Source organism: Melanostigma gelatinosum (assembly GCF_949748355.1).
Source record: "Melanostigma gelatinosum genome assembly, chromosome: 24".
In the NCBI taxonomy this organism is placed as follows: Eukaryota; Metazoa; Chordata; class Actinopteri; order Perciformes; family Zoarcidae; genus Melanostigma; species Melanostigma gelatinosum.
Window position 1 is genome coordinate 3,988,823 of NC_136657.1, and position 17,409 is coordinate 4,006,231.

At 43.1% G+C, this 17,409-nt stretch overlaps 1 protein-coding gene and 1 long non-coding RNA gene across 2 annotated transcripts in view; both read right to left on the reverse strand.

The window, feature by feature from the left end:
- Nucleotides 1-4,292: 4,292 nt before the first annotated feature.
- Nucleotides 4,293-6,232, reverse strand: LOC306797365. The gene is made up of 6 exons (XR_013773121.1): nucleotides 6,097-6,232; nucleotides 5,256-5,313; nucleotides 5,091-5,172; nucleotides 4,803-4,862; nucleotides 4,584-4,680; nucleotides 4,293-4,367 (listed from the first exon to the last, which is right to left on the reverse strand). It is a non-coding gene; the product is annotated as an uncharacterized lncRNA (long non-coding RNA).
- Nucleotides 6,233-7,949: 1,717 nt separating this feature from the next.
- The window catches only part of LOC306797256 (radixin), a 15,119-nt gene continuing 5,659 nt past the window's right edge, over nucleotides 7,950-17,409 (reverse strand). Inside the window, exons 3-15 of the mRNA XM_079296516.1 lie at nucleotides 15,772-15,855; nucleotides 15,535-15,630; nucleotides 14,931-15,053; nucleotides 14,677-14,828; nucleotides 14,414-14,497; nucleotides 14,166-14,312; nucleotides 13,094-13,190; nucleotides 12,819-12,982; nucleotides 12,299-12,429; nucleotides 12,047-12,207; nucleotides 11,838-11,930; nucleotides 11,495-11,731; nucleotides 7,950-10,097 (exon numbers count right to left, since the gene is read on the reverse strand). Of these exons, the coding sequence (XP_079152642.1) occupies nucleotides 9,933-10,097; nucleotides 11,495-11,731; nucleotides 11,838-11,930; nucleotides 12,047-12,207; nucleotides 12,299-12,429; nucleotides 12,819-12,982; nucleotides 13,094-13,190; nucleotides 14,166-14,312; nucleotides 14,414-14,497; nucleotides 14,677-14,828; nucleotides 14,931-15,053; nucleotides 15,535-15,630; nucleotides 15,772-15,855 (1,734 nt within the window). The 3' untranslated portion in view covers nucleotides 7,950-9,932. The remainder of the gene's footprint in view (nucleotides 10,098-11,494; nucleotides 11,732-11,837; nucleotides 11,931-12,046; nucleotides 12,208-12,298; nucleotides 12,430-12,818; nucleotides 12,983-13,093; nucleotides 13,191-14,165; nucleotides 14,313-14,413; nucleotides 14,498-14,676; nucleotides 14,829-14,930; nucleotides 15,054-15,534; nucleotides 15,631-15,771; nucleotides 15,856-17,409) is intronic.

Genomic DNA, 17,409 nt, shown 5'->3' on the forward strand with positions numbered 1-17,409 from the left:
GTCATGAAAATGTACTAATATAGTTTGCACTCATGAAAACGTTGTTGTATTTATTGTTGCAGTAGTAATAATACATGTATGTGATGCATTCTCTAACGTTGTCCTTCTCTTCTTCTCTCCTCAGATGAGTGCAGACTTTCCAGACCAGACCAGACCAGAGGACGACGGGGTTTCTTCTCTTCACCGCACAGCAGCAGAAGAAGACGTGTGTCTTCTTCTGCTGCTGTGCGGTTACTCTGAGATCTAAAATAGAGAGTGGGGGGTGGAACAAATTTTGAAAATTTGCTGTGCAGCTAAATTTTTGAATAAAAACATTTACATAACCCTCGCCGGTCATTTCTCTGAAAACCCAGGAGGAGACGGACGTCTCGACTCCCGGGGTAGTGGACATTGATGTCTTCACATAGGTGGGGAGCAAACCCGGGTCTGCGCGATCCAAACCGGGAACCTTGTAAACGCACCATCATGTCACTCACGCTTTGAACTCTTCTCTCGCTACATTTGACTTCTTCCTTTGGCTGTTGGACCTCAAAAGTTACTGCACCACATAAGGATTGAACACACAACCTCCTGTCTTCTAAGCAGTCGTCTATCACCACGAGCTATCTGATCTGATGCACATATCTGGCTCATTGCATCTTTGTCTCCTCTGTTTTGACTGGTTGACCTTAAGATGTAACGCATGACTGAAGGTACAAACTCATAACCTCCAGTCACTCATAACCCAGCCTCACGTATGTCAAGTCGTACATCTTCATACAATATTTAACTTCCTCATCTTGGGTGTTGGACCTTAAAATTCACCGCACCACGGGATGGAGCCCACAACCTCCAGACTCCTGATCGGTCCTCTATCACCCTGAGCCATCGGATCTGACACGCTGAGCTGCTGCAGCGTCACACATCCTCCTGCAAAAATAAACCATCACTCTTCTCTGTGAAGCTCCTTCAGTTTTGTTGTTAGTGTTTCAAATGTGTGGAGGAAACAGACTGGACCTTCCTGAAACACAGTTGGGGTTTCATCCTTTCACCTCATGTTGTCACGCATCACTAGTGTCAGCACTTTCACTCAAAAAGCACTGCACCTCACAAGGAGCGAACTCATGACCTCTGGTCTTCTGAGCAGTCTGCTAACTGACTGAGCTATTTGGTCACACCACCTTCACTCAGCTCTGAAACACAGAAAACCTCTGGAACAAAACTAACATTCAAGCTCCTTTACAACAACGAGAGATTGTTCTGCACATTTACAAATAAAACATCAGATCACATTATGAATCGTCTTCAGCTCTGGTGTCTGATCGGTCGTGGAAGCAGACCGGACCTTCCTGGACCAGAGATGGATTTGAACCCTTCTCCTCAGGGCGCCACACGTCACTCGCTGTCAGCTGCTGATCTCGGTGAGCTGTCCCTGAAGCACCAGGCCCGCACATCTGTTCTGGGATTTGTTCTCCACACTGCTGCTGTGTTATCTTCTGACAATCACATTCCCAGCCCGCGAGTCGAGAACCGAGCAACGTGTGAAAAACGAAATCCAACCCGCTTGACCACCTATGACGCTTTTCGACATTAATTCCCAGCCCGCGAGTCGAGAACCGAGCAACATGTGAAAAACGGAATCCAACCCGCTTGACCACCTATGACGCTTTTCGACATTAATTCCCAGCCCGCGAGTCGAGAACCAAGCAACATGTGAAAAACGGAATCCAACCCGCTTGACCACCTATGACGCTTTTCGACATTAATTCCCAGCCTATGACGCTTTTCAACATGTTATACGATGACTTTTATGAGACTTTTTTCGACATTAATTCCCAGCCCGCCAGTCGAGAACCGGCCGCATGAAAAACCAGGAATCCAACCCGCTTGACTATCTATGACGTTTTGAACCCTAACCCTAACCTGTACTAAGTACACAATGTAAAACATGCAACAATGTAAAGAAACACAAGGTTTGATAAGATGCAACATTATATACACAGTTAGTAAGAATTATTTAATAAATAATTTAGAATAAATATTTTAATATAATTATTTAGATATTAATATTGGATGTTTACGACATATTACACTGTAAGTTCAGTAAACTTACTATAGTGTACTTAGTACAGGTTAGGGTTAGGGTTTAGGTTACGATGACTTTTATGAGACTTTTCAACATTCACAATTTCATAACAATTGAGAACCGGCCGCTATCTATGACGTTTGAACCCTAACCCTAACCTGTACTAAGTACACTATAGTAAGTTTACTGAACTTACAGTATAGTATGTCGTAAACATCCAATATTAATATCTAAATAATTATTTTAAAATATTTATTCTAAATTATTTATTAAATAATTCTTACTAACTGTGTATATAATGTATCTTATCAAACCTTGTGTTTCTTTACATTGTTGCATGTTTTACATTGTGTACTTAGTACAGGTTAGGGTTAGGGTTCAAATGTCATAGATAGCGGCCGGTTCTCGACTCGCGGCATGGAAATTGTTATGAAATTGTGAATGTTGAAAAGTCTCATAAAAGTCATCGTAACCTAAACCCTAACCCTAACGTGTACTAAGTACACTATAGTAAGTTTACTGAACTTACAGTGTAATATGTCGTAAACATCCAATATTAATATCTAAATAATTATTTTAAAATATTTATTCTAAATTATTCATTAAATAATTCTTACTAACTGTGTATATAATGTTGCATCTTATCAAACCTTGTGTTTCTTTACATTGTTGCATGTTTTACATTGTGTACTTAGTACAGGTTAGGGTTAGGGTTCAAAACGTCATAGATGGTCAAGCGGGTTGGATTCCTGGTTTTTCATGCGGCCGGTTCTCGACTGGCGGGCTGGGAATTAATGTCGAAAAAAGTCTCATAAAAGTCATCGTATAACATGTTGAAAAGCGTCATAGGCTGGGAATTAATGTCGAAAAGCGTCATAGGTGGTCAAGCGGGTTGGATTCCGTTTTTCACATGTTGCTTGGTTCTCGACTCGCGGGCTGGGAATGAATGTCGAAAAGCGTCATAGGTGGGTCAACAGATGTGCGGGCCTGGTGCTTCAGGGACAGCTCACCGAGATCAGCAGCTGACAGCGAGTGACGTGTGGCGCCCTGAGGAGAAGGGTTCAAATCCATCTCTGGTCCAGGAAGGTCCGGTCTGCTTCCACGACCGATCAGAGACACCAGAGCTGAAGACGATTCATAATGTGATCTGATGTTTTATTTGTAAATGTGCAGAACAATCTCTCGTTGTTGTAAAGGAGCTTGAATGTTAGTTTTGTTCCAGAGGTTTTCTGTGTTTCAGAGCTGAGTGAAGGCGGTGTGACCAAATAGCTCAGTCAGTTAGCAGACTGCTCAGAAGACCTGAGGTCATGAGTTCGCTCCTTGTGAGGTGCAGTGCTTTTTGAGTGAAAGTGCTGACACACGCATCACGCGTGACAACATGAGGTGAAAGGATGAAACCCCAACTGTGTTTCAGGAAGGTCCAGTCTGTTTCCTCCACACATTTGAAACACTAACAACAAAACTGAAGGAGCTTCACAGAGAAGAGTGATGGTTTATTTTTGCAGGAGGATGTGTGACGCTGCAGCAGCTCAGCGTGTCAGATCCGATGGCTCAGGGTGATAGAGGACCGATCAGGAGTCTGGAGGTTGTGGGCTCCATCCCGTGGTGCGGTGAATTTTAAGGTCCAACACCCAAGATGAGGAAGTTAAATATTGTATGAAGATGTACGACTTGACATACGTGAGGCTGGGTTATGAGTGACTGGAGGTTATGAGTTTGTACCTTCAGTCATGCGTTACATCTTAAGGTCAACCAGTCAAAACAGAGGAGACAAAGATGCAATGAGCCAGATATGTGCATCAGATCAGATAGCTCGTGGTGATAGACGACTGCTTAGAAGACTGCTTAGAAGACAGGAGGTTGTGTGTTCAATCCTTATGTGGTGCAGTAACTTTTGAGGTCCAACAGCCAAAGGAAGAAGTCAAATGTAGCGAGAGAAGAGTTCAAAGCGTGAGTGACATGATGGTGCGTTTACAAGGTTCCCGGTTTGGATCGCGCAGACCCGGGTTTGCTCCCCACCTATGTGAAGACATCAATGTCCACTACCCCGGGAGTCGAGACGTCCGTCTCCTCCTGGGTTTTCAGAGAAATGACCGGCGAGGGTTATGTAAATGTTTTTATTCAAAAATGTAGCTGTACAGCAAATTTTCAAAATTTGTTCCACCCCCCACTCTCTATTTTAGATCTCAGAGTAACCGCACAGCAGCAGAAGAAGACACACGTCTTCTTCTGCTGCTGTGCGGTGAAGAGAAGAAACCCCGTCGTCCTCTGGTCTGGTCTGGTCTGGAAAGTCTGCACTCATCTGAGGAGAGAAGAAGAGAAGGACAACGTTAGAGAATGCATCACATACATGTATTATTACTACTGCAACAATAAATACAACAACGTTTTCATGAGTGCAAACTATATTAGTACATTTTCATGACAAACTATACTGATATGTTTATGGCATACTTTACTTGCTGAAACAATAATCACAGTATTAAGACAACATTTTGATTCACTGGTGTTCCCTTACTTTGACTTGGTCCAGCTTCCTCTGTCTGAGATCTCGGACGGCTGAGCTGCTTCTCATGAGCCTCCCTGAGCTTCTCCAGCTGCTCCGCTGGCGTTTTCTGAAGGACAGAGATGCAAACAAAACACATTACAGACACACAACCATTCACATACAAGTATCATGTCATTTGCAGTTTCCAGATGTGGAAGAACGGTGGTGTTTTTGGGGCCCGTCTCTCACCTTGAACACTTTGTCTCCATCCTGTCTGCTGCTCCTCCCCCACCGCCTTTTGTCTTTTCTCTGAGAACCAACAAAGAAGAAAATGAGCTCCTTAAATGTGCTGTAATATCATCTTCAGTTATTCTGAGGAGACATCAGAGATAATGATATTCACACTGAACGTCCATTACAGATCATATCAACAAGTTCATGAAGCTAAAGAGGCCACTACATTTAAAATATTTCTTATGCCGTCAATATTCAACATTCAACACAATGCAGCTGGTAATGAGAAAATAAATACCCTACCTCAGAGCTGTAACACAGAGACGATGTTCTCTCAGTTGCTCTTCATCACGTCTTCTTCCCAGATGTCATTGAGGCCAAACATCTAAAAGTGTGAGACAAATAAAAGCACTGAAAAGCAACACATTCATGGATAAAATGACAGAGAAATGCAGGATTTGGACAAACCTGAAGACTCCTCCAGAGTTCCCACAGACCGAGTCAACACCAGACCTCCTGGAAGCGTCTACGATGAAACAGAATAAATAAAGTCCTTCATTCATTTCAAGTTGAACCATGTCACAAACATTCAAACAGACCTTGTTGTAGGAAATAAAGAGTGGATATTTGCACTGATAAATTATCTTTCAGTTCATTTTGTCGTTAACTATTTTAAATAATTCTAATCAAATTAAGTCAAGAAATATGTCGTAGAAGACCTTACTGGAAAGTGGACGTGGCTGTTCTTTGAGCTTGACTTTTAACTACAAAATCACCAAAGTTGTTTCCAACTTCTTCTGTGATCAGTGGGCACATGTATCACTCAGTATCAATAAATATGATAGTCAAACAATACAATGTGTAATTTATGTAACAAGCAGCTTCATCACTCAGGAAAAAATGATGATGTATCGTCAGTCTTTTTTTATTTCACTCATAAATTAACTTTCAAAACAAACCGGAAACCGAGTAGACAGGATCATCACATCCGGATGTAGTTCAAGAGCATGTGCGCTAACTTCATTGCATCACAGGTGGCGTTGATTTCCTTTGACAATAACAGTAGGAAAACTGAATAAAATCGATATAAAACGCCATGTTTAATAATCTCTTGTTTACGTCTCGCATGATTCAGGTGAATTTGACCGCTGCGTCATTCATTTATTCACCCCAAACAGGCAAAGTACCAACTGTAGAGACGTTAGCATAGGTTAGCTTTAGGCTAGCTACAAATGAAGCTACCTGTCCGTGTTTGTTTGTGTCCGTTCAGCCTCTGACTAAATAACCCAATAATGACAGAATAACTCACAATGAACTCCAGTTATCCATGTTGTTTTCCTTCCTCTCCTGTTTCACTTCATCCTCCATAAGTCTCTGTGGAGCAGGTTCAGGAGGACTCGAGAACTTCTCCCGTGTGAGGATCCACTCAAGTTGTTGTCACTCGTGTGCGCATGCGTCATCGGGTCAGAGTTCACCGGTGAGAGGGAAGTAGAGCCTCATGTCAAATAGTGATATATTCCCAACACAATACCCCAAATGTATTTAATACATTAGTACATCATCACAATTATTCTCTTTCTATCGATTAAATGTCAGATTGAATTATCATTTAGGCCTACAGCAACTAAAAATACCACGTGCTTGATTATAAAATACCTTTTTTAGGTAAATTATCTGTCACAAGAAATATACTTGTATGACTCAAAGTAATACTGAGTAATCTATTACTGTTACAGGACAATTATACAGTAAGGGGTTTTCTATTCTAATTCATTTTATGACGCTTTTCAACATGTTATACGATGACTTTCATGAGATGTTTTTCGACATTAATTTCCAGTCGAGAACCGGCCGTATGAAAAACCAGGAATCCAAACCGCTTGACTATCTATGACGTTTTGAACCCTAACCTGTACTAAGTTTAGTAAACTTAGTGTAGTAAACAGTATAGTATGTTGTAAACATACAATATTAATTTCTAAATAATTATGTTTAAATATTTATTCTAAATTATTTATTAAATAATTCTTATTAACTGTGTATATAATGTTGTATCTTATCAAACCTTGTGTTTCTTTACATTTCTGTAAAAAATGTAAAAAGTGGAGTTCATTTCGAAAAAAGTCTCTTAAAGTCATCGTATAACATGTTGAAAAGCGTCATAGGTGGTCAAGCGGGTTGGATTCCGTTTTTCACATGTTGCTCGGTTCTCGACTCGCGGGCTGGGAATTAATGTCGAAAAGCGTCATAGGTGGTCAAGCGGGTTGGATTTCGTTTTTCACATGTTGCTCGGTTCTCGACTCGCGGGCTGGGAATGTGATTGTCAGAAGATAACACAGCAGCAGTGTGGAGAACAAATCCCAGAACAGATGTGCGGGCCTGGTGCTTCAGGGACAGCTCACCGAGATCAGCAGCTGACAGCGAGTGACGCGCGGCGCTCTGAGGAGAAGGGTTCAAATCCATCTCTGGTCCAGGAAGGTCCGGTCTGCTTCCACGACCGATCAGACACCAGAGCTGAAGACGATTCATAATGTGATCTGATGTTTTATTTGTAAATGTGCAGAACAATCTCTCGTTGTTGTAAAGGAGCTTGAATGTTAGTTTTGTTCCAGAGGTTTTCTGTGTTTCAGAGCTGAGTGAAGGCGGTGTGACCAAATAGCTCAGTCAGTTAGCAGACTGCTCAGAAGACCTGAGGTCATGAGTTCGCTCCTTGTGAGGTGCAGTGATTTTTGAGTGAAAGTGCTGACACTAGTGATGCGTGACAACATGAGGTGAAAGGATGAAACCCCAACTGTGTTTCAGGAAGGTCCAGTCTGTTTCCTCCACACATTTGAAACACTAACAACAAAACTGAAGGAGCTTTACAGAGGACATACTGTACATACACACGTGTATATATATATATATACACACACACACCATAGGTTATACTTCTGAACCAGTCTGTTGGTCAAATGTTTTGTATCATTTACACAAGATATGTTTTTAATCATAGTCGCTCAGGCTTGAAGCCAAATCAGTCAAACGTATGAATTAATCTAGAGATGGTGATAAATCATCCTTTATATATTAGGAAAGAAAAAAAGGGTTAGAACTGAATCCAGATAGGTTATCAGGATATAAATCTGTGATACAAATGGGTCAGAACAAAAGAACAAAATTTAAAACTTTTATTTCAGAACTAATGAAATGGACTGCAATCCATCTGTGCCATCTATCTCAAAGAATACCAACATGAGAAAAAAAAAGCGGCAAAACATGACAGCTGGTGCCAGAGATCACATCACAGACACTGGCTTCAATGGAGGGGACAGGAGGGCCGATAACAGTCTGAAGAACAACGTAGTCTAACTGAAGCCTTTCAGACTGAGTGTGTGTGTGTGTGGACGTGTCAACTAGAGTTTTCCCCTCTCATGAAGCTGCCCAGTAGAGATGTGTGCTGCTGGTTTAGGGTCTTTGAACACAATACAAAAATATGAGCTGGAAGCACAGGATCACTTTTTCACCCGCTATGGCAAACTAACAATAGACACTGACGTTAACACTAGACGCTTCAGTGCTTTAACTTTAAAACTATTAAAAAAAAAAAATATCAACCTACACCAGCTGTCAAGTACAGCATAACAAATTATTCCGTAACATTGTCATCATTTTGTAAATAGAAAAAAAGAAGAAAACTTTATTCACTCATTAAAAAAAAGAAAATGCACCCTGGAACATATTTCCACCCCACAAAAGATGGAGTCAGTTAGTTTGAGCACAAATGATTCATTCATAATACGATTTTACAGCAAGAAATTGGCCAAACCTTTTATTTGACTCGGGAGAGATTTGTAGAAATCACAATAGCAAGGTCCCTTAACATTAGAATGACCCATAATGCAAAAAATGTCCACCCTCGACCCTTAATGTTCTCTTGAGATCCTGAACCCAACCAATGGAGCCTTCCCAGGACCACCACTCAAGGATGTGACCTTCCTTTTTGTTTAGTATTTTTGGAAGGGGGGGGGGGGGGGGGGTTTGACTGTCAGTCACCACCGCTAACATTACTGAGGTAGAGATTCGTTCTGGGACAAGGACCGATGTTTTCAGAAGCTCCCCAGCCAGAGAGGTGCCAGGTCTCAGCTTACACATCTGTATATACTTTTCACCCAAACGGTTGGACAGGTAGACAAACAGCTGGGACAAAGTACTCGTCTCTCTGTCCCGTGTGTTGCGCTGGCTTCCTCTGTGAGCCGGTAGGCAGAGAAAACCATCGACGGTGACTGGGAATGAAACACTAAACAGCTACCAGTTAGCATATCTTTATAACACTTCTAGGCTCACATGCTGTCCTATCACCTCTGCATGTAAAGAACATACTTTCCCTTTGTTACCGTTGCTACATTACTTCATAGAAACCCGTCACGTGACAAGTTGGGTGGCTCTTTTCCCTACGAGGGTCAACTCACTTACTGCTATTCTTCATATCCAGCCTGAAATTAAACTTAAAAAAATACTGCAGTGTCATTTTTCACATGAACCTGTAAATGTAACATTGAAATGACAGTTTGAATTGATTGATTAGAGTGAAAAGACCTCACAGATGCTAAGAGAAGTAGCATGACTAGCTTGTGATATGTTTCGACATGGATATAGCTTAGAGGCTGAATCATGGTAGTGACCTCATTTATCCCTAAACTCCAGGGTTTATACACAGCCTGTAGCTTAATGTGTTCGATGGCCAACTAAAAAGAAGGGCGGGTCTAACTAAAGCAGAGGGAAGTCACTCAAAAACAAGGAGACAGGTAATCATTCTAAACCTTTGCATTCAAGTTGTCAAGCAAAGCAAAAAAGCAACAACAAAAGTAGCTTTCTATGGCCATGTTTGCTCAAAAAAAAAAAAAAAAAAATCCAATTGCTTCCCTTTCGGTTGAACAGTTTCTCGTCTGTGCTTTAAGGATCACAGGGGATCTCTGCAGGACAAGATTTGCTTGTTCAGAGTGGCGTCCATATATGGAGATGTGGGGGCGGGACTTTGGCAAAGTTCGACAAGAGGATTTCTCAAGACTGCCTCGGGGTGTCGGGGGCAGCAACTGTTGTCCATGGAAATTGAGCAGCTGCTGAGGGGACAGTTCTGGAGCAGGTACCCCTGAGGCGCTGCGCTCACATGGACTCAAACTCATCGATGCGCTGCTTCGTGTTGCCGGATCGGATCTGCCGCAGCGTCTTGTATTTGTCTCGGCCCGCCTTCACGTTCTCCGTGTGGAGAACGTCGTTCTGCGTCTTCTTGGTTTCGTCTCTGGCCTCGGCCAACTCTGAGCTTAACGTCTGGGAGAGAAAAGAGACGGAAGGACGAGAGTGCGATGAGGAAGGAGGAGGAAGGATAAAGATGAAGGAAAGAAGCAAAAGGTAAAAAAGAAAGAAGAGGAAAAACAACAGAGGGCAAAGAAAAGGTATAAAGGTTGCAGAGAAGAGACGGGACAGAAGCGCAAAAAAATCATTTAAAATCAGATTGATGCAAAGCCACTTATATACAGCCTCTATGCATGTCCAATATGTAAATCAGGGTTCCCACTAGAGATCATTTTCAATGAGGATCTTGCTGGTGGAACAGAAATGGACTCATACGTTCCTCTGAGTGAAGTATGATTTAAAAGACGTGCGCTGCCTCCACAACATACTCACAAAACACTCTGGTCCATAAATACCATTTCAATGTTCATGTGATCCTGAACATAACTTGGCCCTTTCAGATGGCGATGTCATACTTTTTGGGGCGCTCTGGTTGTTAAAAATCTCTTTGGTTGCGGTTAAAATTTTTCTTGCCATAGCTTCAGTCCTGGCTTATGCAGTAGCCCAGCCTAGATCTACAGGCCCTGTCGTGTATTCAAAGTGAGGAAAGACATTCAGAGATTTGATGCACTTTTGTCGGATTGATTGATCATGACCAGTAGATCTTCTTAAGAGCAGTCTAAGCCAGCAGGAGTTTAAAGAATGGACAGAGAAGGATGCATTATCTTACCCTTATTTGCCATTTCTTGACTGGTGTTTCTTCTTTGCAACAAAACTGCTGTTAGAAAATAATATAATCTTGTTATTTGTGTTTGTGTGACGCAAATCTCTTTTGGTTAAATTGAAGAGGTGCGTTTATTTGAAAAGTTTTATTCAAAAAGGTAAGTTTTGCACTCATTTTCGACCCCAGGTTGTTTTCTATACGAGGGTCATTTCTCATATATTCGATGGTACTTGTATATTTGGGGATTTAAATGAACTGTATATTGCATTCTGGGGGGAAAATTCAGTCTAATCCTATAAAATGGCCTATTGGCCCGACAGTGAAGTTTTTAGTGAAGTGTGTGAGAGTTCATTTGACATTTGGAAAAGCAGTGAGCAGGGTCATACAATTCTGTTATTAATCAATAAAGCTTTTCAATGAAACGTTTCAGATTTTACTTGGACGCATTCACGCCAACCCTGGACCAATTTTTAAAGTCCCACTTTGGCAACCTTGATACAGGAATCACCGCTGTCCGCACAATGAATTGCTGCACAAAGTTGCATATATCACAGGACTTTGTGAGACTGAGCATAGTCCGCCCCGGCTGACGGTCCCTCCTGGAGCCCCAACCCTGCCTGCAGCGAGACAGGACGCGGGAAGCGGGAGGGGTGCAAACTGTGCACAGGCTGGCAGGTCTGGCCATGCTACATTGGACCCTCGTTCTCACCTGCAGCTGTTTCTTCACCCTCTCGTTCTTCTGGGCTTCGGTGACGCGCGCCTCTTCACTGCGGAGGTCCTGCTGGCTGACGCCCTCATTGGAGAGCTCTGAGCTGGCCTCTGTGTGGTTGTCATCCTGCTCATCGTGCTCGTTTTCAGCATAGTCACCCGGAGGTGCTGGCACCACAGTCATGGCAGTCTTCAGCTCCTCCTTGGTCTTCTCCAGGTCCTCCTGGGCTGACAGAGCCTGGAGGGCATGGAGACAGAGTGTGAAATATACCCATCATGTTACAAGACATGGCTGAACGTCTGGGGACATCTAAAGAAGCCGGTGTTCCCCTGTAATCCTGTACCTTATACTGCCATTCTGAGGCCTCATCGTCTTTCTTCCTCTTGGCTTCCTCCAGGAGAGCGATCTTGGCTGTGAATTCAGCCAGTTCAGCAGCCTGGAGAAAATATAGACCCCGCACCAGAGAATTGTGTGAACAAAAACTTTTGAATATCCATGTAAGCCAGCCTGTAGTTGCTCACACCATCAGTGAACACACACACACACACACACCAGTTGTTCCTGGGTCTTCTGCTGGTCTGCAGCCTGTCTGGCCAGCTCTGCCTTGGCCTCCTCCGCCACCTGCCTCTCTCTCTCCAGCCTCTCGGCCTCCTCCCTCGCTCTCCTCCTCTCCTGCTCCAGCTCCAGGGCCCGGCGAGTCTGTTCCTCCAGCTCTGTGGAGGGCAGACACACCAACATGTGACACATGATCTCATCTTTCATCTTTCATCAGGAGGGCAGCAGCAAAGAGGAATAAAAAAGTACCTTTCTGAGCTTTCATCGTCTGCTCTTCAATCTGCCTCAGCCTCTCCATGAGCTCGTCCTTCTCGCGCTCTATCCTCTCCTTCTCTTTCTCTGCATACTCTCGCTTCTTCTTCTCATTCTCCAGCTGAGCCCTGAGAAGTTTTGTAATTACATCTTTCAGGCTTTTTACTTTAATATAGTGACAAACACAGAGGAACGCAGCAAATTATCCTGACCCGAATGAAGGGCTGGTAAATTCTGCAGAAGCTTTAACTGAACGCCTCAGATAAAGAAAGTAAAAGAGGAAAGACTGCCCTCTGGTGGAGAAGCTCTACTACAGCAGCTACTTTTGATTTCCATTGGACTTAAATATTCAAGTGGAAGTGTTTGGATATATATTCATGCATTGTCAAAAGTCAGTGAAGTGTATATCCATTGTATCGTATCTGCAAAACTTTGGACAGGCATATACATCAATTGGAATCATATATAATATTTGAACTTCTTTTCTCTGACCGTAGGACCAAACCAAATGAAGTACCTCTCCATCTGTTTGTGGTGCTTCTCCTCTCGGGCCTGAGCCTTCATCTGCTGCACCTCGATGGTGTCGGGCTTCCTCCTCCTCATGTACAGCTCGTGGTTCCCCATACACAACGCCAGCACACGCTTGTTGATGCGCAGTCGAGGAGCGTAGAACACAAAGTCCTACATGAGAGAAACATATCCTTTAATGTGACGCAGGTCAAGTTTCCGCTATACATTAAGAAGAAAGACATTTGTTGACTTCGTTATACTTTTAACAAATGGGACACTCACAGGCGCTTTCTTGTCAATCGGTTTGATGACAAACTTTTTGTCATTGAAGGAGATGTTTCGAATCTCACTCCAGGGGAAGCCAATCTTTGGGGTCAACCTGAGAAAATAAGTGGTGAACAGTTAACACTTCAACTTGCGTCCCACTCATGTGGTGATATTCAGAATAGTGGGTGTTACTCCGTTGGTTGTGGAAGGTTTTCTAACTTTCAGCCAGCAGATAGAGCCTAGTGTGAACAGATCATCTTACAGGAAATCATGAGACTGAACACACTTTCAGTTTTAGTGAAGCGTGACAGAAAAGAGAAGTAGGTGGATGAAACTGATCACTTCCTGCCAAGAGTGGCAAGCATGGTGGGTGTTATTTACTCAAAAAGAGCAAAAGGAAAGAAAGAAAATAGAAGGGAATAATAGATAGAGGAAGTAGAAACTATCCCTCTTTCCTTCCTTTGTCCCCTGGACAAGAGAACAAGGATGGCAGTAGTGATGACTTCAGATAACAAACAGGAAGGGAAAAGCAGTGAAAGGAAATGCTCCAAAGCTGAAAAATCTATAAAACATATTAAAAACTACACTCTTATGAAAAATAATCCAAAAGACAAAGACAGAAACTTACAGAATCACACTATTGTGTTTTGCTTTGTATTTTTCATCTATTTTGCCAACAAACAAGACAAAAGGCTCTGATCTTGAGATGAGGTTGAGTAGAACAGACACACATCGGTTTGTGGCGCGTTGCATCATAAGCCTCCTCCTCCTCAGTCGTCCTCATGTCTGCTGCGGTTAAGTAATCAACTGCAAGCCACAGCTCCGATGCCCTTGTAATCATGAGCTTGTATACACATCAGTATTGATTATTTATCGGGGTTCCCACACTAAGCACAACACATGCAAAATTAGAAAAATAAAAGATTGTTAGACTGAAAGCTGAGGTCTTAACACGTCTCAGTGGTAACTAAAAACTTCACTGTCGGGCCAATAGGCCATTTTATAGGATTAGACTGAATTTTCCCCCCAGAATGCATCACTTGTGTTGTAAATAAACTCAACGTCCGTGTGTGTGCATGTCCCTTACTTGTCTTCATGTTCGTAGATGTTGAGGCCAAGGGCATCCACGCCCAGCCACAGCTGTGTGCCCTTCTTGTTTTTGATCTCAAAGTAGTTGACGCCGTACATCTCTAAGTCCTGGGCAATTTTAAGATATTCCATCATCGAGTCCTCTCTAAAGAGGAGGACAAGCAGGAGTTAGAAGAGATATATATATATATATGAAATATAGTGATCTGGTTCTCAGGAGAAGAAGAAGGAACGTCTGACGCATACCTGAGCATTCCTCGGTGTTCTTCGTGCCAGGTCTGTATCCTGTCCTCCCACTGCTCCTTGGTCAGCTTGTGCTGCTCCAGGACTCTGTGCACACAAACACAATGACTTCACCTCACACAACGGTTTCCTCCAGAGGAAATCATTGAACATTCCAACAGGGCACAAACCAACATTCCAGGGTTCAACAGGTCTGTGTATGATAACTCGACACCCACAGCAGAGCCTTATACATTGTGACATATGCTGTGTGTGTGTGTGTGTACCTCTGAGGCAGCAGCCTGTCATGGGTGAGGTACCCAGGCTTGTGGACATCTTTGGTGTAGTCTCCATACTTGGCCTGGACCGAATATGACGCCAGTAGCACGGCTGTCTCTGGGGGACAGTAGTTCTCATCGTTCAAGATGGCCTCCTTCACCTGGTGAAACAGGAGGGAGGGAGTTAACAAACGGAACTTATTAAATGTACTTAAACTATAAATATCGGCTCATTTGAACTACACCAGTGAGAGGCTTCTTACCTGCAGGAAGAAGAGTCTCTGGGTGATCTCCTGAATGAGTTCCTCCGAGACATCCTCGGGGAAGAACTTGGCCCTGAACTTAAACTGCAGAGGGTTCTCTTTCTTCACATCCTGCTGAGTCACCTGGAAGACAGACACAACATCAGCATCCGATCATCTATTCATCAGCATAAATGTTTGTAATCTGGTCAGATCTTTTGATATATCTGGGGGACAACAAACACATCTGTGCTCATAACACACACGGTTTTCACAGCACTTCAATTTAAGCAGAATTCACTTCATTTTTTCTGTACCCCCTGCTGCCTCTCACACACACTTGTGGAGTGTGAGGGGGGTTTTCTCTCAGGCATACTTTAAAAACACACAGACACCCTGTAACAGCAGGAGTGTTAAGGCTGAAGGGTGTGTTGGCCTGAACGAGAGAGGAAGTCTGTTAAAAAAAAAGAGTCTCCAGACCACAGCAGAGCTTCTAGGCAAAACAAAAGACACTGACTGATGAAAGACAAACAGATAACATGGGAAGAAAAGCAAAAGAGAAAGGCCCTGACAAAGAACTAAAAAGAGAAGGAGGTAGAGACAGTGAACGTAGAGTAAGACAGACCTTCTTATTGAGTTTGAGCCAAGTGCTGTAACCTTTACTGTCCACATACTGGAGGCCGAAGAACCAGACCTCCCGCAGGCCAACCGTCTTCACCACCTGACAACAAAACAAATCGGAAGTCTTACAGGTGCTGAAAGCATCATGTTAAAAATGATGTTAAACCATGGGTTTTTAACCCCCAAGACTCCTGCAGAGCGTACAAACCTTGAGCTTTCAGGTTGTGGTTATGTCACTCACCTGGTCAAAGAGCTGCTTTCCTGTGGTATTAGGTTGGATGGCAAACTCCAGCTCTGCATCCATGGTGGTCACACGGACGTTGATCTGGAAAACACAACGAGGTTTATTTTGTTTGCCATATTCAACAAAGAAAGAGATTTCTTTGGACAGATCAGATACTGCTGCCTGACTGTCATTACAAAAGGTCACAATACCCTCAATTGTTTTCTAGTTTTATTGAACCGCACATTGTTTTGTTGAAAGTGACGATTGGAAGCTTTAGGGGCATTTTCTTTTTACTGGCATACTAAAATAATACGATGCCTCCCTCAGCCTTGAGCTCATTGCTATTAGTGCCTTTTTTCTCTAATCTCGACTTAACATTCGCTAATCTCCATCATCAATCGGGAAACATTACTGGTATTAAAGTGTTTTAGCCCCTGCTTAGAAGTGCAGTAAAGTTTCAGAAACCTAATACACAGTGGGTAAAATGCAAAGCGTATAACGGGAAGGTCAGCTGTTTAATTCATGCATATCCTAACCCAGGTTCTGTAAAGGGACTGTGTGAAGTTGCGTCTCTCTCCGTCTTCTCATCACACACTGCCGGGGTAAAAAGAAAACGCTCCACCTTTCAAGGCAGCCAATACTAGTGGACCTCTGTTGGGGTCATTAGCTGCCAGTAAACAGCACTGCCAAAAGGCCAGCAGCAGCTGATGCCACAGAGCAGAGCGGGGGGCTGACCTCCGAGGCATCTCACATCCTTCCTACGCACACACACTCACTGAGCCTCAGTAGTGGTTGACGTCACAAGAAGAGAGACAGAGAGAAGTGCACGGTACAGAAGAGACGGTAAAATGAGAGGGGGAGTGCGAACGCAAAAGGTTTTGCAAGAGTGCAGAAAAAAAAAACAACAAGCAGATGAGATAGAGAGCAACAGGAAGCAAGAGAGATGATCTGTGAGGTGTACTCCCTTTGAGATTAAGTTACAGCGAGGTTACTGTAGATGAGTCAACTATACACAACAGGAGGGAACGGAAAAGAGACACGCAAAGACAAAACAGGAAAAGAGCCACTGGGCAATTAGACACAAAACCTCAGGAAAGCTGACTTTGCATTTCTCGCCCTCTACTCTCAGTATTTCTTCTCCCGCCTTCATTCCTCTCCGTTTCTCTGGATATCCCTGCGATGAATAATCCATGAAACTTGTGTCTATACAGCACATAGCTGGACTCAGACCACAATGTATCTGCCTCTGCCTCCCGCTCATTAATTACCCATGAAAACTTTCTCCACACTACAGACATCTCGCATAAACACTCCTGCGTGGCCTAAACTACTACTGTAATGTGCGACACTCCATTTATCACATTATTTTAAGGGACTACACCCACATGTTTCTAAGCTAACCTGCTTACGGCCAAGCTGTATTTTGTTTGGGAAATAATGTGGGCAGCTTCCCGGGAAAAGATGAAGTCTGAAGTGACGAAATGATTGTATTCTTCCTTCAGTCAGGGTCAATTTTCTGTTGATGCAGTGATTGTGTTTTGTGCTCTTTGAGACCAGATCTATTTGCCTGTTGCCAATGTGTCTTCCAATGAAGATTCCACAGAGAGACGTACTTTATTTTTAGGCTTAGTCCATGTCTGGGAAAACAACCCA